This window comes from Clupea harengus, chromosome 21 (genome assembly GCF_900700415.2).
Source record: "Clupea harengus chromosome 21, Ch_v2.0.2, whole genome shotgun sequence".
Taxonomy (NCBI): Eukaryota; Metazoa; Chordata; class Actinopteri; order Clupeiformes; family Clupeidae; genus Clupea; species Clupea harengus.
Genome location: NC_045172.1, coordinates 10,903,161 through 10,929,786, shown reverse-complemented (window position 1 = coordinate 10,929,786; position 26,626 = coordinate 10,903,161). Strand labels below are relative to the sequence as shown.

Below are 26,626 nucleotides of genomic sequence, written 5' to 3'. Positions count from 1 at the left end.
CAATTCTATGGTCTTCGCCATATATCTCTCAAAATGTTTGTCTGTATCATTCTTAGATTAACCAAAATGATCGTTCATTTTTAATAGACATTTTAAAAGCTGTTAAGAAAACATTCATGTCAAGTGGAAAAGTAATTTACCCTTACGGAAAAGTGGTGTTGCTTAAGACAAAATGGCCATTGAAGATGGGGCAGTCGGAAATCCCTGGGATAAAACATGCAGTCAGACAGTATATATGATTTAATATTATGATTGTGCTTTATTTGAATAGGAAACATGGTGACAGGACTAGCAGGTGTAAAGCTAAAATGAACCTACTTTTTAACCACTTTTGCTGTACTTTGTCGTTTCTTACTTGGGGTCTGAGACTTAACATTTTTAGTGGCCTTTTTGTCTTTATGCCTTTTTTTTTTGTGTTTCTCAGCATTCTTTGCAGGTCGTGAAGGGGCCCCCTCTGTTTTCTGACCGTCTGCCTTATTCACAGGTTCTTGCCCATCCATGTACACAATTGTTGGAGCTGAGGGTGTGGGTTCTAAAGGTGCCACTTTGTTCCTTTTGTCTAGTCGTTTCTCAAAGCACCGTCCGAAGCAAGAGATAAATAAGGCAGTCATGAACAAGGTAAGGATCAGGCAGCAGAAGAGGAATAGGACAACGAAGCCAGCAATGTTCCACATGTCTTGGAAGCTGTCATCAGACAGCTTGATATGGAGCCTTTCATACAGGTAAGAAACCAATTGCTGTGTTGACATTTCCATCTTTGCCTGGATCTGTGTGTGTTAATTTACCCTGAAGAGAACAGATCTTGATTAGAATTAGGATTGTCTTCTGTCTGGTATGAATTCAAGTCATTGAAATACTTCAACATTCATTATTCATCCATTTCTGCACCAGTCACCTACCTTTTTTCAAACACCCAGCTTATGGAATTTTGGTGAGGTTACTACATGGCAGTTACATCAAACTGCAGCACTATAAAAGTAAGACAAGTGCAGGTGGTTTTATTTTCACTGAAAATTGTTAAATTTCACAATTTTAAGCAGATAACATATTAAAGCAGCAATACAGAGCTCCGTTCCAAAACTAGTAAGCTAACTACCTAAAAGGCATGCAAAAACTTTGCAAACACCACCAACAGCCCAGCTGACACTGATAGAAGCTTGCGAACACACTAACTGGTGTCTTTTGGCAGTATAGCTGGCAATGTCATGCGTGTGAAAGCTTTTCTTCCATTTTTGCAGGGGGTTCCAGCCCGTTACACAGAACTACATAGGGCATATCTTGGATGGCTAGTGGGGAAGACAGAGGTGTTGATCTGTCCTGACCATATGCTATCAAAATGAATTTGAGGATGATAGCAAAACTAGTTGCCTATAAAACCATACCTCAAAAAGTGTCAAATTGTTGCATAGTGTTACTTTAACCTAGGTCTGGGGAGCTTTATACTGCTCCTCTTAAAGATTGTAACCATCTAACGTTACCATACCAAGAACACCTGATCGATGTCTGTGTGATCAGAGAGCGTTATAGGATAAGACAAACCAGTTCATGAAAAACTAATGGAGAATGAGACTATGACAGGAAGTGAATTAAAAACAGCAACACCAACATTTAACAGTTGAAGAAAAGTTGATAGTATACATTTTATAGCTAGGGTTCTTAATGTGACATTTTAATAGTCATTTTAGACATATTCTTGAATGTTAATGTAACCATTGCTACGTCTTACCCAGTATGACTGAAACAACTGCACGACAAAGCGGGTAATATAGGAGGGTGAACGCCTTTGGCTTTCCTGTTTCACTATTCTGTTTAGCATGCATGCAATTAGTTTAGGGTCACTTATTCATCGCTTTATGCCTACATTTGGCTAATGGAAAAAAAACTACAACCTAGCAATGACTTAATTAGGCGTGACGTTTTTACCCGTTTGTGCAGAGAACAGAGTCCTAGCAACGGCTCCAGACAGTTATTTCAGTAAGGACTACTTTGCATAGCTATCGGTAGCAAGCTAACGTTAAGTAACTTGGTTGCAAACACAATAGCTAGCTTAATTAACAATAACGTACAATTCATGAATCCGTCAAATTATGCAATTACCTCCTAATAGTCTGCGCTGTTTTCCAAGCTACTACTGAGAAAATGTGCTCTTCCCTAAAACCAAAAAATGGCTTATTCAGCAAACTAGCTAGCTAACTAGCCTACGACTGTGCATTTGCAATTTTTTTGAATATTATGCCTGTAACTATGGTGATATATCATCTGATGGTGCTACCATAGAATTCTTTGTTGTCTACGTTGTTGCCCTCAAACAATTACTTTTGTCATTTCTTCTGTCAGTTATAGGGCACGTTGGATCATACTGATGACTGCTTCAGGCCAAACATATGCTTATTGAAAGTTTGTGATATTGCTGTACAATAGTTGCTGTACTATTTACATTCTGTTGATAAATACATCAAAGATTTGATGTGCATGTAATTTCTTTGTGCACGTTATGTACTTGCTGTAAAGCACTTTGAGCTGCATTCTTTTGCATGAAAGGTGCTATATAAATAAAGTTTTATTATTATTATTATTATTATTATTAAAGAGAAACACCTATAAATAATGTCACATTACGAGCAGCAGATTAATGACAACATCTTTAGGCCTACATCACGACTAAAACAAGTTGCATAGGGCTGAAAGAGCTGAAGCCACTGAAATATTGGTTTTGCTCAGTGTAGGAGGTTTGAAATTTCTTACTAAAAGGTCAAGGTGTGTGCTTTACTTCAGTAGTATAAAATGTGGGCACGCTAAAAGTAGACTACTGTAACCTATATTTATTTCTTTGGTTTGGAATATGGTAGCCATAGCCTATCTTGCAAACCAAATATGAATGATTTGCATTTCTAAAATGTAATTGCTGTTAATAAGTGGATAATTTGATTTTGGCCATTGGATTAGACCTACCTAATACAGATTACATGCAATCATACTCTCAAAAATTGCCTATTACACAAGTATCCTTCATTCCGTTTAATAATGTACTACATCCATTCAACACATGTCACCTCTTCAATAATGACTGGGGTATGCCACGTGACATTATGCAGGGACTGTCTTCAGATACACTGAATCATATTTGGCAATAACAAACAACAGAAGTGTTATGATTATATGAAATTAATGTCTTGGGATACTGTATTTATTTGTGCGCTCACTGGTAAATATCATATGGCATGAACGTGTCATCTAGCCAGAGTGCATCTGTGCAGTCACCTGCATACAATGAATAAAATATAAATAAACATCTATTGTTTATAAAAAATCATTAAAAAAAAAACTCAACGTTCTAGGATCTGCGAAGGCAACTAGAGCCAGAGCTTGAGGACATTTTTCCAGAGAGTTTCATGGATATTCTGCTTGGATGCTCTTGCTGTGGGCCATGTCATTATCACAGAGAAGAATGGATGCTAGATCACTGTATAGAACTGAGACCTAAGTACATGTAGACAATGTATTAACCAAACCCCACACACACAGTAAGAATGGCTTTTGATGATTTCTGCTTACGAAAAACATTGATTTTCAGGAGGGTGCCCAACATTGCCCCATGACAACACAGAAAATCCTTTCTATATCTAATGTCACATAAAGGGGAGGTGTATTTGTGTGTGTGAGAGGAGAGAGAGTGCAAAAGTGGTAACTGGAAAAACTGTTCAAAAATTGTGAATAAAAAATAACCTAGATACAAGGGGATTATAGGTACCAGAGGGGATTTTGTCCATCTCGGGAAGAGGGGAAAGTATCCATGACAGCCTTGCATTCCTGTAAATGGGTAATTAGAGAGCAGCTGCACAGGGCCATGTTTCATGCTGAACCTGCCACACTAACACCCCTAATTCGTGAGCGACTCTCGCCAAAAGATTGTCAGAAATTGTTGCACCCAGCATGGAATACAGTCACACTGATGTCAACAACCTCCTTACCACCTCAGCACACACACACACACACACATTCAAACACGTGTAAACACACGGCCACATACACATATACGCACACACACAGGTGAGACAAACACACAGGCATCCTGTTCCTGATGACAGTCAGCTACCAATTAGTAAGATGGCTCAGAGCTTCAAATCCAATCAACAGGATTGTGAACATTATGAAATGGTAAATAGAATGTGAAATGTGTAGCTCATCTGAGCTCTCACACAGGACTTGATAACTCAAGATAGAAAAATGGTTTTACTTTTTAGGATTTTGAGGACATGTTTATTATACAATACAATATCAAGTGTACATACAATATGAGTCTGTAACTAGTCTGATATAGTTTTTTACTTATAGACTTGTACTATACTTATATAGTATTTTACAAATAGACTTGCAAGAGATTGAATTTCACTTAACATGATGTGCAAATCATAAACTGTTTCTCCGTCTATTTTTATTTGAATTGTTATTTGGGATATACTAATTTCTTTCTATTGTAGTCTCAAAGTAACAACAAATTGTGTTTCTTAACACTAAACATAGATTGGACACACCGCACACACAGAGTTTTATCACTCCGTGAACACTGTATTTGTCATCCCCTTTTTCAGAGAGCATCAAGAATCCAAACATGCGTTTCAGTTCAACAGGGGCAAAAGCTCAGCTCAGCGTAGTAAAGAAGGGTATTTCAGAAGGCACAAACCAATCCACCCTCTCGACTAATACGACACAGGCTGGCTAAGCGAGGATTTGGCAGCCTTTCTCCAGATCTTTGCATCTGCCTCTTCTGACTGGCCTCAGGCTTAAAAACTGTGTGACAGCACTGCTGAGTCTGAGTAATGGTATAGTGTGTGTGTGTGTGTGTGTGTGTATACCCCTCTGCACATGGACTTACATGTATTGATTCCCCAGGGGAGATAGAATAGGATAATCCGTTCTCTTTAGAAGTGCTGGAACTGAGAGAATAGCTGTTAGCACAGACCTGGATATGCAGCCGAGTTTGTCAAAGTACAAGCTCACATTTACATCCACAAGCATGTCGTGCAGTGCACTGACACAAACACGCACTCACACACACACACACACACACACACACACACGTTTTCTAGTGCAACAATTTAATTACTTTAAAAGATTCAAAGAGGATATAAATCTATAGACGCCTTGCCATATTGCTATTGCTACCATCAGTTTCTAAGTCACTTCTGAAAATCCATCCTTGTAGATGCATTCTTGTAGAAGCACTCTGACTAAACTTCTAGCTAAACAAGGAACACAGAAAGATATCAAGCACTGTTATTGTATTGTTTTGACAATGTGGGCCAGCGGTCTAATCCTATTCAGGGAGCTTTAGCATATCAGAGTGAGAAAGGAATACAGTACACACTTGTCACAGAGGAGTTCACAGCATCTGCAGACACTGTTCCCAGCCTCGACTCCAGCGCCTGTGAATGTGCTGTGGCTTTGCGATTATATCACTGCACCATCCTTGTCCTCTGCGAAGCCGTCAGAACAATAACAGAGCCTATGGCTGCTTAGGCAGATAAATAAACAAAGAATGAACTATAAGACAATCTATTGGAGGCATAAAGTAAACTTGTCGTTGTCTGAGGTGCCTTTGAGCGGCGCCCTGGGTAATAAGCAAACATTTGAGAACGGAGATAACTGCAGTCAAAAATATTGTTATTGCAGCTGTCCTCAGTGCCATCTCTGACTGTCATCTGTGGTACACTTTTGTTGGTTGCTCTTTCATTATTTCCAACACGCGCAAGCGCTCACACACACACACACACACACACACACACACACACACACACACACACACACACACACACACACACACACACACACACACAAACACACACACACACACACACAAACATAAACACAAACACACAAACACACACACACACACACACGAACACAGTGACAAAACAAAGAGATGGAAAGAAAGTGTCAAGGAGAAACAGACAATGTGAAGAAATACTAAATGAGAGCGAGATAGAAATGTGATGGCATTTCTTGCTTGAGTATGTGACTTTAATAGCAATTATTTCATGCTGTGCTCATATTGCTTTCTGTAATTTGGAAAGAGAAAGTGACCCATTTTCATATTTTCACAAACATCATCTTAAGCCATGGGCATTCCTCACAGAATAGACAGAAAGACATAGAAAGCGAGACACTGTTAGACATATAAACAGATAAACATGGACACATACATAGCTGACCACATGGACAAATAATGCAATTTCAAATCTTTTGGTGTTTTGTGATTTATTTTACTGTGTTAGAAGAGACATGTTGGATACTTCATGCAGGGCCGATCCTACAGTAATATTCTCATGGCTTTCTGAATTAATCTCATAAATTAATCCACGGGTGTGTGTGCGCACCAAAATGTTCCTGTTTAATTACTTGAGGTGCTCAGGGGACAGGAGGATCTGGGGCCAGTAATTTGATGTTTCTCTGCTCTTATTGAGACAAATGACTGAGGGGAGCCCTTACGGGTCTCAGAAGTGTCCCATCAGCATTTAGAATTTAAACAACTGCAAAACAATATTTGGAGAATATGTTGTTTCATACCTTCTGGACTTCCTCATTTTAAATTAGTGTGGCAAATGAAGATGTTAAAGGAAAACTTCTAGATTTTTCTACCCGGGCCCTATTTTTGCTTTTACTAAGGACAATTAATGATCAAAATCGTTCCAGTATTGAATTTGAACACTATAACCAGTAACCGCAAAGTGGGGCAAGCATCTGTGTCAAAGTAAACCACTTGTTTTTGCTACAGACAGGCTCATAATGTTATTATAAGTGTCTGGCTTCATGGAAAGGATCCCTACAGAGATGGATCTGTGTCTGTTTACCTAACTGTAGAACATGACTGTTTATACAGTTTCTGTAGTTTAAGCTTCTGTTTCTGTAGAAAATGACTGTTTCTACGACACTGAGCACAATCAGCTGGTCTTAATAGAGACCAATAATGACATACTTTAGGCCTACTTGTGGACTTATGTTGCTAAGACTAAGAACCAAATAGAATGACGTTTTGTCTGTCCATAGGTGTCAGCATGCACTGGAGATAGCAATCTTACCATGACCCCTATAATATAGCAAGTGTAGTGGCAATGTCTTCTGAGGAGGCTGAAGTTGCGATCCTTCACCTTGGCTTATCCCTGGATGGTGGATGGGCTCCAAGGCATTTTCAGTTGCTAACCATAATTTGAATGCAATACCACTTGCAGCCTCACTTGTGTGTTTGGTCTGTGGAGAACTTCCATCATCTCACTTCTTTAGGATCTCCTTACATACCCTACGGTGTTCAGTTGTATCATGGTTTAGTGGCCACAACCCACTGCCACACCTTTGCATGGGTAATTTATGTCAGCTGCATGCATGTGGAATACTGAGGCTCTCCTTCCATTCTGCTGAGAGAAAGAAAGAAAGAGAGAAAGAGAGAGAGAGAGAAAGAGAGAGAGAGAGAGGGAGGGATCCCCAACCCAAAACTATTTTTAGTAGACACAGCTACATGGGTTCAGTGGGTTCGCCTAGAAGGTGGGCCAGTATGAAGTATTTAGACCAGCCTATGGGCCTATGGCAGTCACCATGAATTATTCATCACACATTATTTAAGTTCCGTGTCTGAAAAGAGATAAAAGCACAGCGGAACAAATCCTACACTCTTGCTGTAAACTATACCATTTACTAGTTTAAATGTTACGTGAAGGACAAGCTTGTCATGTTTTGCTCATGTTTTTATTTATTTACTTTGTGATTCAGTGTAAGACCTTGCTTTTCAACACCTAAGGGATTTCATGCCTTTTCATAATAATAGCGTGTATTTAAATATTTCCAATTACTAGGCTTCAAGCAAGCCAAGAAAAGAAAGTTTTTTCTGAAAACCATTGTGAACCATTGGCTGTGTGCTCGCTCCCATCCGTTTGCATCACTGTAATGTTAGAGGACGGGACCGCGCCTGGGAGCTGTCCCAGTCATCATGGTGCTGAAACCACAGCAAGAGCAAGCATCCTCCGGCTCAGTTAAGGGAACCAACCATGCTATACCGTATGATTACGGATTGTCCTGAGCGACCTCAACCAAGACAGTTCTTCATCGAAGACGGGCGACAGTGTCAGCCAAAATATTCCGAAAGACAGGAGAGAATGTCATGACAAAAAAGCACCGAAGAAAGAGAGAAAGGCAACGTTTTTCTCGCTGTCGCTTGTGGATGTGATGTTTCGGGATTGTGTGATATATTGTCTTCTCCCTTACAAAATGCCTGTAAAGACTACTTTCAATCTTTCGGGATTGGGATATTCTGTGAGTAAGAAAGAACGACTTGTTTGGTCCACGAAAACGGAGATAAACCACTGTTACGGATAAAGAATTACGGCACATGTTGGCACCTCACCTTACCGTGGTAAACGAGAGGTTCTTTCGCCAAACCTGGAGGGTCATTTTTGCAACCGATAAACTAAAGATATCGACAGGATTGTATAAAACGTGCAGCATCGGATATAAACGTGTAGGCTACTGTTTGGGGGTTAAGCCCATTTTCTCTGCTAGACACAAACCTATTACAAACAAGTAGCCTAGCCCGAAAAAGCTCAGTATAACATCAGATAAAAATCGCGTTGCCTACCTCGTTTAGTTTTTGTCACAACCATGCAAGGCACTCCTTGCTTCATTAGGCTTTAAGGTGTTGTCAAATGAACAGTTCATGTTAATCACATTAACGTGACATTAAAGTGTTTTACTTCAGTAACACAAATAAAGAAGGAAACCTCTATTGCTGATTTAGGCCTAAAAATCTGCCACGTTGTTTGATTTTCTCTTTATGATTAGCTTATTCAAACGTCGAACCAGCAACCTGACAGGTTTTGTCTGAATCAACGTGTGTGCTAAATGTTACACGAGGCGTGTAGCCTGTTTGCTAAAGAACCTGTTGTCTGCTTCCTTCCGAACGTAGAACCCACGTCAAACACAAACAATTAACGACCAATTGCATTCGAGTGAACCCGTAAGAGGAAAGAGGAAAAAGTTGACAGCCAGCTGAATTTGCTATGCTAGACAGAAGATATTCTTCCACGATAATGTTACCTTCACTGAAACCGTAAGTTTTGCCATCCTTGAGAGGTTAACTTAAATAGATCTACTCAATTCTCATCATAATTAAAACGGGCACATGTTGTTGGATATCAGTGTTATTTTATGGTGCCGGCTATTGTTGAGCCGCCGCCAGGGCATGCAGAAAGGCCGCTGTTGCGTCTTGTTCAGTGACCTGAAGGTTTTCCTGCTCAGGCCACCAACACCGTCGGCACCGCCGCCAGCGCTCCCACTCATGAGTGTACAAAACACGGAGAGCCATGTGACGGCCGGCGCCGTGGAGAGGAACAACTCTTCAGCGGAGGCCACGGAGAGCAGCAACGGTTGTTTACATAATCCAGCGGGTTGCACAGAGCACCTGTCGTCAAGGGAAGATGTTGGGACCAAGGAGGAAATGGGAGGAGAGGCGTGGGAAAGCACAATGGTGGAGTCGCCAGATAATCTGGATTGCGGCAGTTTCTCAGAGGACTATTCTAAAGAGAAGTATGACGACCGGACATCCATGTTCAGCTGTACAGACAGCGGTGTAAGGTCTCCCTTATGCCGGATCTGTTTTCAGGGCCCTGAGCAGGTAAGACCATCTCAGACTGCCTAGACCAGCTTTCATGTAAGATACTCTGTTTTCCAGTATTGGCAGATTACTGTCTGTAGCCTTTGTCATTAGATGCTTTGAGACTTAAACAAGGCCAATAATTGATGATAATTCACCTTAGTTCACTCTCCTGGGGTTAAGTATTATTTGAAGACAGAATGGTGTCAGTTATCAACCCTGATGGTGACATGATCGTCTGTGTCAGTGTGTGATTTAAGGTGTCCAGTTACTGCCAGATGGGAAATTGCTCCAGCACATCAAAGGTCACCAATCAAACCGCCTGAAGACATGCAATCTCATGACGGAAGCCATGAATACTGATTAGGGGCCTTGTCCAAGCATGGGGACTATGTTCTATAAGTTGATGATGCCATCTTAAATTTACATCTGTCACTGAGGCTTCTCACAAATCCACTCCAACCACTTGTTTTCCTCAAAAAATCCCCTCACTCCCATACTATCACACACTTGAATGTGTTTAGACACTTGAATGTCTTTAGATCGAGGGAAGTCTCTTGGAGACTGTTGGCATCACAGTCACTGTCGAGTAGCACAGGAGTAAAAACCCAGTTATAGCGTGTTGGGTAATTATGTTTCATCATAGCAGAATAAAGCCGGTTGCTCTCTTCTGCGCTCCATTGATAACTCAGACGGGGGCGGTATCCTCGGCCTCGCAAGCGTGATGGACGGCCTGGTGTAAAAGGAGTGGAACGGCAAACAGATGGTTCTTGTGAGGAGAAACTGCTCTTGGCTCCTGACCATGCCCCCCCCCCCCCCCCCCCTCTTTTTTACCCTTTTTCCCTTTTTTACCCCATTAGTTCATCTTGCCTGCTCGCTGCCTCTCTGGCCAGTATGATAAACATGCCCAACGTGTCTAGATAACCCAACTGTAAGAAAAAACAGGCAGAAAACACCCCTCTCACTTCCCTCCTATGATGAGGGAAACCCAACAGCAGATCTGCTGAGAATGTTACTGACAGCCTCATTCCGGAGTGTGTTCTGTGTAAATAAGGTAGCAGTGCTTCTCTTTAAGTCAGATGAGTCTGTTTAAAGGTCACGGCATAATGAGCTGGCTGTACATAAAACAGGCGAGTGCACGGCACACAGTAGACCGGTGGAACATCAGCTGGAGAGGTTAGTCATGTACGGCCAAGTCAGGGCAGGGGTGAATAGACGAGGGAGGATGTGATGCATTGGGGGATTGAGTAGCCAGGAGGCACAGCAAATCTAAGCTTTCAGAGAGAGAGAGAGAGAGAGAGACACACACGCACACACACTAGGCAGCTTTAGCATTCTAGGATTGCCCTGCATTCTCTCTCTCTCTCCCTTTCTTTCTCTCTCACACACACACAGGCGCAGATACACACACACACACACACACACACACACACACACACACACACATTTCATATACTCCAAATACAAGATAAATATCAGTGAAAATGGAATTTTCTGCATAGTCACACGCTTCATTAGTTTATCATGAGTAGTATTGCAGTTCATGGGCAAAGGAAGGATCTTTTTAAAATGCCAGTGCTGCTTGTGTTTGCTTGTGCAGGGCTCACAATAGGCCACACACAACAGAACTGGAAACAAAATAGTAATTAGAGGTTCATATGTCATTGTTTTTGATCTTAGTGATTTTTGTTATACAAAAACTTGAATGCATGATAAAGAATTAATTCTGAGGTTCCTTTAACTCTGTGCTGGCTGAGAAATGGTAATGTTGGACAGACAGCACACATGCATGCACACACACACATTTCTCTCCTCCTCTCTTTCCTTCATGCTCTCTCTCTTTCACTCTCTCTTTCTTTCTCTCCTAAGCTGATAGTGAGGGGTAGTGGGCCGGCAGCCAGCCGTTCTGTCGATGGCTTAGCCTCGGCTTCAGCGGAGCGTGAACGGCCTCTCTTGCTTTCGCTCGCCCTCCGCATTCAGAATTTCCGATTCGCCGTGGATTGCCACTCCGCCTCGTGACTCCAGGTCACTGCAGAGTCCCACACCACTTAGTCACCCGGCGCACACCAAATCTATAATTGAATATTCCAGACGGACGGCGGTGAGGGCAGGATTGCTAAAGGGGAGTTTGGTCACATTTTGTCTTCTCGCTGTGAAAAATCCTTTGGGTGAACCATGAGCTGGGAGATCTCAGACAGACACACCACACACACACACACACACACACAGACACACCACACACACACATACAGACATACAAGTGCTCACACACACACAGCCACGATTGCATGCATACACGCAAATCCACACTCATACGGGTCTGATTTTCTCCTTCTGGTGTTCTGCCTAATAGATGGAAACAGATAAAAAATGTGCCTTTGGGGCCGGGTGTCTTTGAAGCTCCGCCAGGAAAGAGTGTTCGGCAGGAGCTGTGTGTGTGGCCCTGGTCCCAGCAGGGTGTAATCACACGCAAAAGCGGCCCTTTAAGAGGAAAGCAGCTCATCTACTGAAAAAACTTTCCTGGGATTATCTGTCTAAAACAAGACTCTGTTTCAGCTCCCAGCTTGTAAGAGCCTATGAGGGTGTGGCCTGACATAGGCTCCTCTATGTATTTCGTTGCTGTGTGTTTGTGAAGGGACAAGCAGGGGGATCAACCCCGACATCATCTTCACAGCAAATCTGTGTACAGTACTCCAATGTCACCCACAAAACCTGCAAGCACAGCGAGAACCTTGGCCTGTTGAGGTCTAATAACAGTTCAATCATCAAATCAGGTGTCAGATGAGGATGATTTGGAGTAGACCATGGCTTTTGGCACAGGGTGTGGAATGTAGACAGTTCTCTGCTAACAGTTTAGTCTGGGCGTATGAGAAGACGTGTGAGCATTTAAGTCATTGGAATAGGCAGCAATCTCTTCATCTCATTCTTTCTCTCTTTCTTTCTGTCTTTCTTTCTTTCTTTCTTTCTTAACAGCCTAGCTCTGTTATTGATATATGTTTTATGCCCTCAAGTACACAAGAAATTACATGTTCAAGTTATTTCACTCAGAACAGAACTTAATGTTGTGCTGTGCTGTGTTTGTGCTGCATTGCGTGTTAAAACTACCCTAATCTGGCTGAACTGCCATTGTTATGAACTACTTTCTACCCCACCTTGCACCTTGATATTGTGAAGCGGTGAGAAGAGCCGTCTATGTAATATAGTATAATAATATTCTGGAATCTGAAGGAAGAAGAGAGGAGAAAAAGCAATGTCAGGAGAGAGGAGGAAGAGTCCTCTGAGCTCTGTCTTTTTCCTCTTCCTGCTCTTTATTATTCCCCACTTTCTTCCTGTTTCTCTTTTTCCCTCGCCTACTCTTTCATTCTTTACCATATCTCTCTCTCTCTTTCGCTCTATCTCTCTTCCTTCTCATATGCTAATAACAGAAAATGGGATTTGCTTCATCTGAGCCCCAGGCTGTTTACTGGCTGGCATTACATTTTTTTCAAGCTGATTTCCTAAGGAGCCTTCCTGCCTTTCTCTTTCTCTTTCTCTCTCTCTCTCTGTCTGTCTCTCTCTGTCTCTCTCTCTCTCTCTCTCTGTCTCAATCTCTCTCTCTCTATCTCTCTCTCTCTCTCTCTCTCTGTCTGTTACTCTCTCTCCCTCTTAGCCTGGGTGGAGGCAGTTTCTCATTCCTCTTTCTCTCTTCTTCTGTTTCTCTCTCTATATCTGTCTATCTGTCTCCCTCTATCTGTCTATCTGTCTTTCTTTCTTTCTCCCTCCCTCCCACTGGCTAAACTTAACCTCTTCAGAGGGATTCATTGTGCTGTAACATTACATAACTGGTCTTGCTCGGACCACTCGTGGACTAATGTGTTTAAAAGTGGTGAAGCAGTCTTCCTTCAATGCTTCCGGCGGGTCCTGCTCTGATGTATTGGCCAGGATGTCCTCAGCTCCAAAAAGACTAGACGTGTCTTACTATACCATCCCCCTTCGTCTGTCAGACAAAATAAAGTCCTGTTGTCTGTAAACAGAGACACAGAGACCTGTGGTGGACACTTTCGCCTCCTCTCGGTTGCACCCCATCTGATTTCCAGAGTAGTCCAAGCCATGGTAGTGAAGGAGCCACATCTCGGCCCCCCCACCCCGGCGGTGAGCACGGTGCTAGCCGGTGGCCACGGTTCTCCTCAGATTTCTTCCGAAGCTGCCGTAATCTGTATTGAACAACGCGCGCTTCCTGGGTGATTAAGGTCTGGCGAACCTAATCCTGTTAAAGAAACCCTGAGCTCTTCCCACAGTCTGCCAAGCTCTGACTCCAGCTCCTGCTCCCGCTCACTCTCAGACGTGCTGTCCCATCCTTTCTTTTCTTCACGGGCCACCTCGCCTTCACAGTCTTGTTCTTGGTGGAGTGTGTGTGTTTGTGAGTGTGTGTGTGTGTGTCTGTCTGTGTGTGTGTGTGTGTGTGTGTGTGGGTGTGCAGACCTAGGAAGTGGCCGTGGAGCTCTGAAGTAGCTGAATGAGCAGTGTGAATGGACCTGTCTGCAGTGTGAATGGACCTGTCTGCTTCTCTGTCTGAAGTCTCAGACCAGCTGAGGACTCACAGGCAGGCAAAGAGGCCATGGGGTCCAATATGTTTCTTAGCTGCATTATGTGTGTGTGTGTGTGTGTGTGTGTGTGTGTGTGTGTGTTTTTGTGTGTGTGTGTGTGTGTGTGTGTGTGTGTGTGTGTGTGTGTGTGTGTGTGTGGGTGTATGATTGTCTGTGTGTTTGTGAGGATCTGTGCCAGCATCTTTTTTGCAGGATGACATTTAGTTTGTCGAATGTGAATTTCCAACAACCTCCATTTTGGCAGACTTGTGTTCAGCTACTGATTTGAGCCAGACACAGTACCTGAGACACGGACGAAGTTCCTGAGTGAAAGTTATTGATATGTTCTGAAAGGCTTCAATTCAGTGAACTACGTGGAGTTCAGTTTCAGGCACTGGGAGCTACGTGTGTGTGTGTGTGTGTGTGTGTGTGTGTGTGTGTGTGTGTGTGTGTGTGTGTGTGTGTGTGTGTGTGTGTGTGTGTGTGTGTGTGTGTGTGTGTGTGTGTGTGTGTGTGTGTGTGTGTGTTTGTGTTTGTGTGTGTGTGTGTGTGTGTGTGTGTGTGTGTGTGTGTGTGTGTGTGTGTGTGTGTGTGTGTGTGTGTGTGTGTGTGAGTGTGTGTGTGTGTGTGTGTGTGATCAGACACTCTCCTAGGCTGTAGTGTGTGTTTTTGGAGTCACATCTTCCTCTAGCGTCACACTAAAGCCAAGAGTGATCAGACGGAGCCCTGTGGTTAGCTGTGGGTTCAGAAGACTGAGGGGGTCTAAGGCTGTTGTGCTAAATTATCTCCAGTAGGGGGAGCACTCACTGGCCCTGCTACCAGTGCTGGGTAAGATGGGCTGGCACACTGCAGTGCCCCACCACATGCTCTCCCATAATCACTGCTTATCATAGGCATTGTACTCATGGTGTGTGAGTGAGGGTGTGTGTTCGTGTGCGTGTGTGTAAACAGTGTCCCCGTTTCCCTGCCTTTGGTAACAGCTATGTTCAACCTTTCCTTTGGGTGTTCAGGCTTTCAGAAGTGTCCAGAAACCTCAGGTTCAAATTGCAACCACATAGAAGTACTTTCTGAAGCGGCCATGCTGCTTTGGTAGCTCAACTAATACAGCTTTGATAACATAGGAAATGGGACCACAGATAGTAGCTCAATCTGGCCTTTTTATGCTTGTTCCGTATTAGATTTATACAGTCTGTGTGTATTGATATGAACTGATGTGCGTGTCCTGCAGGGGGAGCTGCTCAGCCCGTGCCGCTGTAGCGGGTCGGTGCAGTGCACACACGAGCCGTGCCTCATCAAATGGATCAGTGAGAGAGGCTCCTGGAGCTGCGAGCTCTGCTCCTACAAGTACCATGTCATCGCTATCAGCGCCAAGAATCCACTGCAGGTGTGTGGGCTTTGGTATTAGTGATGGTTTGTGTGTGTGTGTGTGTGTACAAGGACATCAAGATCAGCAGCAAGAGCCTCTGGTGTAGGTGTGTGTGTGTGTGTGTGTGTGTGTGTGTGTGTGTGTGTGTGTGTGTGTGTGTGTGTGTGTGTGTGTGTGTGTGTGTGTGTGTACAAGGACATCAAGATCAGCAGCAAGAGCCTCTGGTGTAGGTGTGTGTGTGTGTCTGTGTGTGTGCAAAGGTTATCATGATCAACATTGAGATATAGCTAGTGTTCAATGTGTTTGCAAGACCGAGAGAGTGTGCGTGTGTGTTTGTGTGTTGCTATTTATCAGGCCATCACTGTCAGAGAGAAACAGTAGATCTGTGTGTGTTAAGAAGATCCTTGCCAACCACACAATGAACCGTCCAGATGGCTATTCTATTTGTATCATTGTAAACTGTAAGTGTGACAGAATAAGTGTGTCATCATCATTGTGAGCAAAGAGATCACAATACATGTATGTGTAAGTGGTCATTGCCTTTAGCACATGCTTGTGTTAACATGTATGTGTAAGTGGTCATTGCCTTTAGCACATGCTTGTGTTAACATGTATGTGTAAGTGGTCACTGCCTTCAGCACATGCTTGTGTTAACATGTATGTGTAAGTGGTCACTGCCTTCAGAACAAGGACCCACTTGTCATGCTGTGCAGCCTGTGCTGTGCAGTGCACCCGTGTCTCTGTGTGAATATGAATGTATTTATCATGGGTATTCATCTCTCCAATGTATATGGGGAAGTGTTTTCTATGTGTGTGGTCTGGTGTGTGTCTGCAGTGTTGGAGTGGGTGCAGATGAACAGGAGTAATCTCAAGTGTGTGTGGGTGTTTGTGTGTGTGTGTGTGTATGTATGTGGGTGTATGTGTGTGTCTTCATTCGCACTGACTGACAGTGACAGAAGAGGTATAGATGAATGTATGTTCTTATTTTTTTTGTTTGCAATGCCCATATTTGTGTGTGTTTGTGTTTGCGGGACTATTTTTCTGACATTGATAGATAAGATACATTTGAGTGTAGCCTAACTAACATAGGTACATGTATGTATTCTTAAGTGTGAGCACTTGCATCTTTGTCTTTGTGTTTTTGCGATGACAGGTAATACATCTTGTCATGATATACACATACATGAGTACATGTACTGAGTATATGTATGTATTTGTGTATTAACGTGTATTTATGCATGTGTGTGTGTGTGTGTGTGTGTGTGTGTGTGTGTGTGTGTGTGTCTGCTCAGTGGCAGACCATCTCTCTGACAGTGATTGAGAAGGTGCAGATCGCAGCGGCGGTGCTGGGCACTCTCTTCCTCCTGGCCAGCATCTCGTGGCTGGTCTGGTCCTCGCTCAGCCCCTCGGCCAAGTGGCAGCGGCAGGACCTGCTCTTCCGGATCTGCTACGCCATGTATGGCTTCATGGACCTGGTGTGCATCGGTGAGGCTCACTGTTATTGTGCATTTGTGTGTGTGTGTGTGTGTGTGTGTGTGTGTGTGTGTGTGTGTGTGTGTGTGTGTGTGTGTGTGTGTGTGTGTGTGTGTGTGTGTGTGTGTGTGTGTCATTGATGAGACACTGTCCTACTCAATAACAGGGGCTGTACAGTAACAGGGAGAGGGCTGTACAGAGGAATAGAGATGTATTTCTATCTTAGTACATTGGCGTGTGTGTGTATGTATGTGTGTGTCTGTGTGCATGTGTGTGTAGGTGTGTGTGTGTCTGTGTGCATGTGTGTGTAGGTGTGTGTGTGTGCGGGGCAGAAAAGGGAGATTGAGAAGAGAGAAAAGACTTTAATGGTAATTGTCGCCCTCATAAGTATATCTCATCTCTTATCAATTTTCTCTGATGAGGAATCTGAGGAGGCGGAGGAAAATAAAAACCTAGATTCATTTCAGCGCTTGAGAGTCATTTCATCTCCCCTCTCAATTTCCTCCCTCATTCTCATGGTATTATCTTGTATTAAACCCTCGCTTACGCCAGTGTGTGTGTGTGTGTGTGTGTGTGTGAGTGTGTGTGTGTGTGTGTGTGAGTGTGAGTGTGTGTGTTCCCATCCTTAAAAAAATATTGGTTTGCCGTAACATTCACATCTAAAAAACTGTGTTTTACTCCCAATCACCCAAAAAATTGACCTCACAAAGAGGACCTGTTAGAGGACTATATTGTTTTTCTAGTCTTCTAATAGGTCCTCTTTGCTATTAGTACAAATTTGGTCAGGCCCAATTTGATTGAGTCTGTCGGGTTACAGCAAACTTTATGTATGGCCTTAAGGTGCTTATGCGTGATAATCCAGCTAATGTCTCTTAGACACAGACAGACACACACACACACACACACATTCTAACAGATACAGACACACAGACACATTTTCATTCTCAATCACTCACTCTCTCTCTCTCTCTCTCTCTCTCTCTATCTCTGTCTCTCTCTCTCTCTCTCGATCACACACACACTCACACACAAAACTCTTCCCCTATCAGGCCACCGTAATGGCGAGGGTGAATGAGAAGCTCTCCCAGAAGAAAGGGAAGAGAAAAAGCAGTCCCTAATTAAATGATAAAACTGAGCCTCAAATGGGAGGAGGACAGACGAGCCCAGATGCATATCTGTGACAAAAGCCTACTGCTGAGAGGAGGCGGGAGGGAGAGAAGCAAAAGGCAAGGGAGAAAGTGGGAGCAGGAGGAAAGAAGAGAGAAAAAAGAAAGGAATAGAGGCAGGAGGAGATGGATAAAAAAAACAGAATGACAGAGAAGATGAACCTTCCCAGTGAAAGTGGTCTTTAACTCATTGTGGGCTTTAGCTGCCTACAACCTCCATTTTATGCAGTTAAAGTCAAATCAGACACTTGCACTCGCAGTAGCAAACAATGGAATTTGACTTTTATGTTTCCCTTTTGGGGATGACAGCTCTCATTTGTCTGTCCTGTCTCCAGCCTAGACGCTATATTACAGCTGGGGCACGACAGAGCTGCCTTATTAATGCATTGTGATGTGTGATGGGTGTCTAATGTGTGATCTGATATGAGAGGCTGTCTGGTGAAATCCCAGTTGTGTATTTGAGTGGAGGATTTTGGAAGGTGTGAGATGAATGACAGTCAGTGTGTTTACATGATGGTATAATTCGAATCTTTGCTTAGTCGGACTATGCTATCTTTCGAGGGTAGGTGCTATTATCCCAATATACATGGCAGTGAATAAATCGAATCATTGGCCGAAAGCATGTCATATCCATAACGATAGGTGGCGCTGTTTTCATTACAACTAGTGGTGATACAGCCATTTCCGCTTGACCTCTTCACCACTACCAATAACAACAACAGTTGATTGAGCATGAATCGCGTCTGTTCATCGGTCCAGAAATGCGTGTTGCCTCTTGGGTTGTTTGTTTGTTTGTTTCTGCTGGGCCGATGTGTTTATAAGTTACATTATTCAAAGGTGAAGAAACAAGAGAGAAACGCACGCACATTCACACGGGGACGGCCCAGTGTTCCGAAAGCCCGATATTCCGAAATCTCAATATTCCGAAAAATAGTCCTCCTGGCGAAATTTAGAAATATTTTAAGTGGCACAAAACACACACAGCATTTAGTTTGGGCAGCGGAGCGGAGACGCTCACCGGGCTATCACGCATATAACTTTTCCTAGGCAATATTTGTTAACTTAGCCTACTCTGGTTTTGAATATGGGGTAACACTCATGCAAAGGAAATCACCGGCACATTGTCGCAGGACATTACGCAGATCTTGTCAAGCACTGACAAAGCATGCATGCGTTGGCAATCATAAAAGTATGTTTGCGATGCAAATGCCATGTGTGTAGTATTCTGAATTAAAGTTCATGCTTGTGAAATAAATGCATTTATATTGTGACGTGCCGGCATAGTCGCCCCATAATGCCGTGCGGCGGGAGCATACTGTTATACTCTATGTGCTGCACTGGCGCCGCTCAGCGATGTTCCCTGACCGTGTTCCTTACCGTACATGTCGTTGTTCTGTGTTGGGACAGAGGTTGTGCAGGTGTGTGACTGTAGCACAGTCTGTTCGTGGTAACTTGCACCAGGGCATAAAGCCCGTGCCATTTTGACAGTGTGTTGAGTTTAGTGTTTAATAAAAAACAATGAATGTTTGGGTAGAAATTTGCCGAACTTTCCAGGGCTTGATAAAACGCACTGCGTTTTGGCTGTAACTCATTTAGCTGTTTCCAGCTCTGTATCTGCATCGTCAACGCTGGGCATTAGTTGTCCGTACTCCGATTTTATAGTTTCCCCATTGTAATAAATATGCGTTCATGATATTTTTTTTTTCTTCTCGCGTAGCAGAAGGTACGCACAGTGTGTACGGCTGCATGCGCCACTGGAACTCTGTGCAATTAATACAATACATAATAGGCTAATTGATACAATATCTCCTCGTTTAAGTGTGGTTGTTTGAGTGCAATAGGAGTGTATGATCGTTGTTGTCTATAAAGGAAGGTATTGCGCTCCACCTGTCACGTCTCTGTCTTTAGAGGGCAGGCAAAATTTAGAAATATTTTAAGTGGCAAAAAACACACACAGCATTTCGTTTGCACAGCAGAGCGGAGACGCTCACCGGGCTATCACGCTTATAACTTTTCCTAGGCAATATTTGTTAACTTAGCCTACTCTGGTTTTGAATATGGGATAGGCTACCACTCATGCGAAGGAAATCACCGGCAGATTGTCGCAGGACATTACGCAGATCTTGTCAAGCACTGACAAAGCATGCATGCGTTGGCAATCATACAAATATTTTTGTATCATCGCGATGCAAATGCATGTGTGTATAATAATATTCTGAATTCAAGTTAATGCTTGTGAAATAAAGGCATTTATATGTTTATGATTGTGTGATTCATTGGGATGTGCATGTGGGCAATTGTGGTTCACGTTGCTGTACTCACAATTTCGGAACAGCGGGCTGTCGGAAAAATGGGCTTTCGGAACATTGCCATGGAACCTTGGTCAGGTAATTGCCGAGTGACAGCTGATTTGACAGTACTGCTGTTGTTTTAAGCAAATAAAATGTGGAACGTCCTTATACGTGTTTAAGGAGGGGTTGTAAAGGTGCTCATATCTTCGGACCTCTTCTGTTATGTTTGTTCATAATCAACAAGAATAAGCTTGTGAGACAGTCTGCAGGATATTCATAAAAAACCGTGTCATTAGTATGAACAGCTGAGACAACTTATCCCTCTTTCGTCTTCCGGGTCACGACCTGGCAGGGAGAGAGGGAGCATGCGCAAAGACGCAAAGTCCAGTTCCTTATCCAATTCACCGTTACATGCCGCAATAGTCGAACTATCAACTGGATCGGATCGAGTTATCCAGGGGTGTTAGTCCGACTATGTGCGGTCCGACTACGATCCGACTAAGGTGCTTACATGAAACGGATAATGCGATTTCAGTCCGACTAAGGCAGTTATTCGAATCCATGTAACCACGGTCAGTGTGTTGCTCATGAAGCCTCGGCTTCCCCGGGAGTTTTATTTATTTATTTTTTAGCTGCAGTTGCTCCGCAGTAAAGTGTTTCGCCCGAGCAAATGGGGTTTGCAGAGCGATCCCACAGACCGAACTGTCTTAACTGTTTATCGCTTGGGACTGAGAGAGAAAATGGTCCCAGTGTGTATCTGTGTGTGAGACTGAGTGGTTGTGTCTGTGAGTGTGTTTGTGTGAGAGCGAGAGAGAGTGAATGAGTGAGAGAGAGAAAGAAAGAATTGAAATGTGGAAATGTGTGCGTGTCTGCACATTTCTACAACCCCACTTAGGTGTGTGCATGTATGTGTGTGAATTGGTGTGTGTGTGTGAATGGATGTGTGTGTGTGAATGGGTTTGTTGGTGCACACCAGGAGTCTGAGAAAAATCAATGGGTGAGTCCTTCAGAGTCTCTGGGTGATGCATCACCCTGTCTGCTTAAGCATTTAGATGGACTGGATGTATGAACCTACCCTCAGAGGGTATATATATATATATATCGAGAGAGAGAGAGAGAGAGAGAGAGAGAGAGAGAGAGAGAGAGAGAGAGAGAGAGAGAGAGAGAGAGAGAGAGAGAGAGAGAGAGAGAGAGAGAGAGAGAGAGAGAGAGAGAGAGAGAGAGAGAGAGAGAGGAAATGGGGAGAAAAGAGGAAGGACGTGGGAGGGAAAGAAAGGGGCGTCATGATCAGTTCCTTTCAGTGCACCCTTTCAAAGAAACATGTGCATGTTGTTCTGTTTCTGCAAGAGAGCACTACATAGACACGGACAGGAGGTCAGTGGTGGCATTGCACAGTGTTCCTCTCCCTGTACCACAGAGAGACTGGGCCTCCCCTGTCCCATTGAACACAGTTGAACACGTTGGCACTGAGCATATGCATTTACGCACTTAGCTAAGTACGTAGGTGTGTCTCATTTCTCTAATAAGACACAGCTCAGTACACTCTCACTTCTTTAGAACCTACATTGTTGTATCCACACTACACATTATGACACTACAGTGTTCAAGTGCGCTTAGCCAAGTGTGGAGTAAGAGAATCCTTTCAGCAGTCTTTCTCAGAACGGTTGCATTATGTTTAGGTATGCAGCAGACTAGAGTGACACATAACAGGTATTTGTGGATAGGAAGGATGTGTGTTCATATAACTCAATTAGCCCTGGTTTAAAAGCTGTCTGGTAAGCCATTAGCTTGACAAGTAAGGTTGCCATCTCTATTCTCAGTCCAAAGGCAATTGTGTGGTTTAGCGGAGTATATTTGTCATATACACTCATTAGCAACAAAGATGCGTGTTCGTGTACCTTGAGTAAATACCGGTATGCACTTTTGGTGAATCTACGTGAATGGGCTTTTACGAAGAAACAACAGGGTTTTTTTAAGACGCTTAAATTGAGCAATTTACATAGCAACAGCAATCCTAGAAGCCAGTAACTCTGCGGTTGGTTGATTTGCATGACAACCACTGCAGGCCCCTTCCTTTCAGAGTAGGCAGCACTTGGCCAAGTTTAGATACGGTGTGGGCTAGATTTGATGCAGACAGTCAAAAGTCTGGCTTTCAAAAATTAGGCCATGCTTATGTAGTTCATGTTAGCACAAATTTTAGTATTGTGTTGCAGAAAATCCATTGATTCTGATGAATGCTTCTATGCGGGAGAACGGCACCAGCTCCTCTCAGTATATGAGACTCTTTTGATCGTGTCCTCCTTTCAAGCATTTAGCCTTAATGCAATCTGCCATCATTATGTTACCTCCAGTAACATGAACGTATCTGATGAATTTCTCCATGTGTCGCAAGGGAAATGGACATTTCAGTGTTGCTGTGAGGGACCCATAACCCTGGTCAACAAATAATGGACATTAGAGTCTTGTTCTGTCTCCACTCCTGACAGATGCAGCCGTCCAGGGCGTGAGGAATTAGCCATTATAACGAGGCTAGAAGACAGTAATACCAAATCTTAGGGAAGAAAAAAAAAAGGGGGGGGGGGGGGAGAAATAAAAGATGGATTATGAATCTAGTCAGGTAAGCTGCTGAGGCAGCAGCTTTGGGTGTGGGGTTGTGCGTGGCCTGCACTCAGCTGCTGCTGCTGCTGCCTAATTGCGACCGAAATTAGCACTTCCTTTCCCAGCAGCCAGCAGGGACCCCTGGGGGGATAGAGGAGGAGGAGGAGGAGGAGAGGAAGAGAGAGGGTGCACGGAGGGAGGGAGGGAAAAACCCTAATTAGATTTTTGGGAGTCGAGTGCAGAAAAGAAGAACATTGGGCATGTCTCCAAAATTCTAAAATCCGAGGCTGCTCAGGGTTTTTTCGATGCTTCCCCAGTCGGATCACTGTGGGGGGATACAGAGAGAGAGAGAGAGAAAGAGAGAGAGCGAGAGAGAGAGGAGAACAGAGTTAACACAGAAAAAACTCTCTTTGCCCTATAGAAATGCTGAGCATTCCTCCACCGAGTTGCCTTCAGAATGATTTCTCCCCCTTCGTTTTGCCCCCAAAGCCAGCGGGGGGGGATTGCTGCAGACTTCACTCGATCAATGCCCCCGCCCAACTCTCCTCCACCCAGAGTCTTATCAGGAGAGTGCGGCCCCTATCCCGGCCACTTGAGCAGCAACCAGGCCATCACACATTAACACCGAGGGCTGGGGCCTGGCACAGTTCAGCTGATTCACACGATTCACTTGGTTCCCTCAGTTCCCTCAACCGATTCAAATAAGTCTCATAATTCACAGGATTCACTCAGCTCTCATGATTCAGTTCATGTTCTGTTCAGTGGTGAACTTGAGTTTGCCTGAAAATCTCTCTCCTCATTAGTTGGAATTTAATTTGTCTTCTTGGCAGCAGAGACAGAGAGACAGCCTCCAAAAATAGAGCAAAGGCTCATCTCAACTGGCTCAACAGATTGGAGAGGGGAGGATGGCATGTTAGAGTACACACATATAAACACACACACACACAGACGCCAGGCAGAACATACTGTACCTCAAGAGAAAAGAGTTATAAACTCCCTATTTACTCATGAGCTGAAAATGTGTCAAAGCCCTCCTACCCACAACAACAAGTCTGTTTCAGCTTACTTAGTGTGTGTGTGTGTGTGTGTATATATTCATATATATATATGTGTGTGTGTGTGTGTGTGTGTGTATATATATACACACACACATGTGTGTCCTAGAGAGAGTATTTGCAAGCTGTCAGGTATTTTCAAACCTGATTTATTTAAACCTGAAAGTTGTTTTCAGAGTCTGTTTATGATTTCCCTCTCCTCTGGCCTTGGTCTTACAGGATATGTGAGTGTGTGTGTGTGCGTGTGCGTGTGTGTAAGTACCTAATTTTTCTCTCTCTCTCTCTCTCTCTCTCTCTCTCCCTCTCTCCCTCTCTCCTTAGCTCTGATCATCCATGAGGGCCCGTCTGTGTTCCGCATCTTTAACCGCTGGCAGGCGGTCAACCAGCAGTGGAAGGTGCTCAACTACGACAAGATGAAAGACACGGACGAACACCAGAAATACGGGGCCAGCCTACGGACCCTCGCCTTCCCCGGCCCCCGCGGCGGGGCGCCCCCCAACGGGGTCCCCGGCACGGCCGAGGGCTCCCCTTCATCCTTATTCTCCCTCATGGCTGCCACGGTGACACCCACAGCGACGGCAGTGCCCGTGGACGGGGCAGCCGGCCCGGAGATGCAGGACTCATCGGAGCCAGGCAACCACTGTGCGTACAACATCCTGCAGCGGCTCAGCCAGCTTAGGAAGCCCGAGCCGCAGCCGCAGCCGCAGCCGCAGCCGCAGCCAAGGGATCCAGGCAACCGCGAGCTGGTCATGAGGGTCACTACTGTCTGAGGATGCGGCCGAGGTCTTACCCAACATGCCCTTCACCACAGAAGTGCCACCCACCCACCCTGTCTGTCTCGGCTCCTTGCCCTTTATATGAGAAAAACAGTTTTACATGAATGCAGAAAACAGGAATAAAAGATTCAAATTTGGGTGGAGGGTGTGGGCGGGTAAAATGCCTTTTTTTTTTTTTTTTTTAAGAAGCCTGAAAGTAGTGGTTGAAGACAGGTGATGTGTGAAAAGTCTTGTCTTGTAGTCAGAGATTCCAATTGTGGTGGAAAATTGAGTAGCAACGATATTTACAGAATGCTGAGATATAAATGTCTCTGTGCTCATCCTGCCATAGTGACTGCTGTTGTCACAGATCCTCCAGCAGGCCAATGTTTCATGCTCTATCAGCAGTTCAAGCACAAACCTACAGGACAATCCAGGTACAAAACACACACACCAACATGTCTGAAGTCCTATGTTGATGAACGCTGAGTCTTTATCTGTTAAACTCAGTGCTTCTCAGGGTACCAAGTGGAAAAAGTTTTGAAATTGCATAAAATTCATGCACACAATTTCAAGCATGTACCTCTCCCAAATATCTGCTGAACCGAACAGGCTACCTGAAAAGGGATCTATCTTTAGTGGCGCATTGTATTGCTTATTGTCTTAAATGGTTGAATTGTCCTTGAATGAAAAAGAGAAAATAAGTCCTTGTGTAGGCCAAAGACACTCACATGGTGACATTTTGATTGTTCCAGCTGGTTGTTGTAGGGAGTTGCAGGGGGACCATGGTTGTGGTGGCATTTGGAAAGGTTTCCTTTTTAGGCTGTGTGTTGCCATCAAAGTGACAAACCGTGACAAAGATTACCATGTCAGGCCAACACCACTGATGGGACTCAAATCTGAGCCTTGTTTTGTTTTCCTGTTCTTTTGTAAAATATGTGCATAAATGTAAAAAAAAAAAAAAAAAAAACATTGCTACATTAAAAACAGTTCATGACTAAATGTTGTACTGCTGAATTGTCTGATAAAAAGCCAGAGGTGATGGATGGAGACAGAATTGGTTGCATCACTTAATCTTCTTGACCGGCAGCAACAAAAAAAACACTTCAAAGTTGGCAGAGCTGTGGAATCTTCCAGAGCTTCAGTTGTGTCATAGCTGGCTCCTGTTTACCCACAGAACTCTAATGAAGGTCCAATTCAATTAGAGCATTTTTTTGTGTGCTTTTAGCCTTTGAGAAACACATTTGGAATGTCTGAGCATACAATCCATCCACCCTGAAGAATTCCAACGAAGACTATAGTCTACCATCCTTCTATGTTATTAATTATTAAGGTTGTCAATAATCGTCTTCTCTGCACCATTTAAAGTTACATGCTAGTGTATAATAACTTTGAGCCAGGGGCAGGAAGCCAACCCTATTCACAGCCATATACACTTCTTCTGAGTTTCCTGGTAAACTAATCCAAATTAAAATACGTGACTGCATAAACAAACAAAAAACAGAGCCTAGGTGGTGAAGTAGATACCAGATATGATTGCAGAATCAGAGTTAGACCCCCTGGTGTTGAGTCATAAGTGTGAGATCAACAGTGTCAACTCATCCACTGGGCCTGCAGCCCTGTCAAGTGGCATCATACTGTGAAGCAGCTGCTGAGCTGACAGTGGCAGGCCAAGCTGTCGGATTGAAACCCTGAAAAAATCACCTCAAATCAAGCA

At 43.8% G+C, this 26,626-nt stretch overlaps 2 protein-coding genes and 1 long non-coding RNA gene across 4 annotated transcripts in view; 1 reads left to right on the top strand and 2 right to left on the bottom strand.

The window, feature by feature from the left end:
* Positions 1–234: 234 nt before the first annotated feature.
* Positions 235–2,211, bottom strand: LOC122128590. Its single transcript, XR_006151466.1, has 3 exons — positions 2,098–2,211; positions 900–969; positions 235–786 (listed from the first exon to the last, which is right to left on the bottom strand). It is a non-coding gene; the product is annotated as an uncharacterized LOC122128590 (long non-coding RNA).
* A 5,658-nt stretch (positions 2,212–7,869) lies between these two features.
* Positions 7,870–26,535, top strand: march4l (membrane-associated ring finger (C3HC4) 4, like). 2 transcript variants are annotated; one of them, XM_012840498.3, is made up of 5 exons: positions 7,871–9,097; positions 9,286–9,661; positions 15,434–15,589; positions 16,864–17,056; positions 24,476–26,535. In XM_012840498.3, the coding sequence occupies exons 1-5, from the start codon at positions 9,048–9,050 to the stop codon at positions 24,922–24,924; spliced, it is 1,224 nt and encodes a 407-aa protein (XP_012695952.2). In that variant the 5' UTR covers positions 7,871–9,047; the 3' UTR covers positions 24,925–26,535. The 2 variants fall into 2 exon arrangements, with proteins under 2 accessions (XP_031414232.1, XP_012695952.2); XM_031558372.2 differs by having other exon boundaries at positions 7,870–9,661.
* pcca (propionyl-CoA carboxylase subunit alpha) overlaps positions 16,829–26,626 on the bottom strand; it is a 40,726-nt gene continuing 30,928 nt past the window's right edge. The window contains exon 24 of the transcript XR_004162692.1: positions 16,829–16,855. The gene's annotated coding sequence lies outside the window, so the exon portion shown is untranslated. The remainder of the gene's footprint in view (positions 16,856–26,626) is intronic.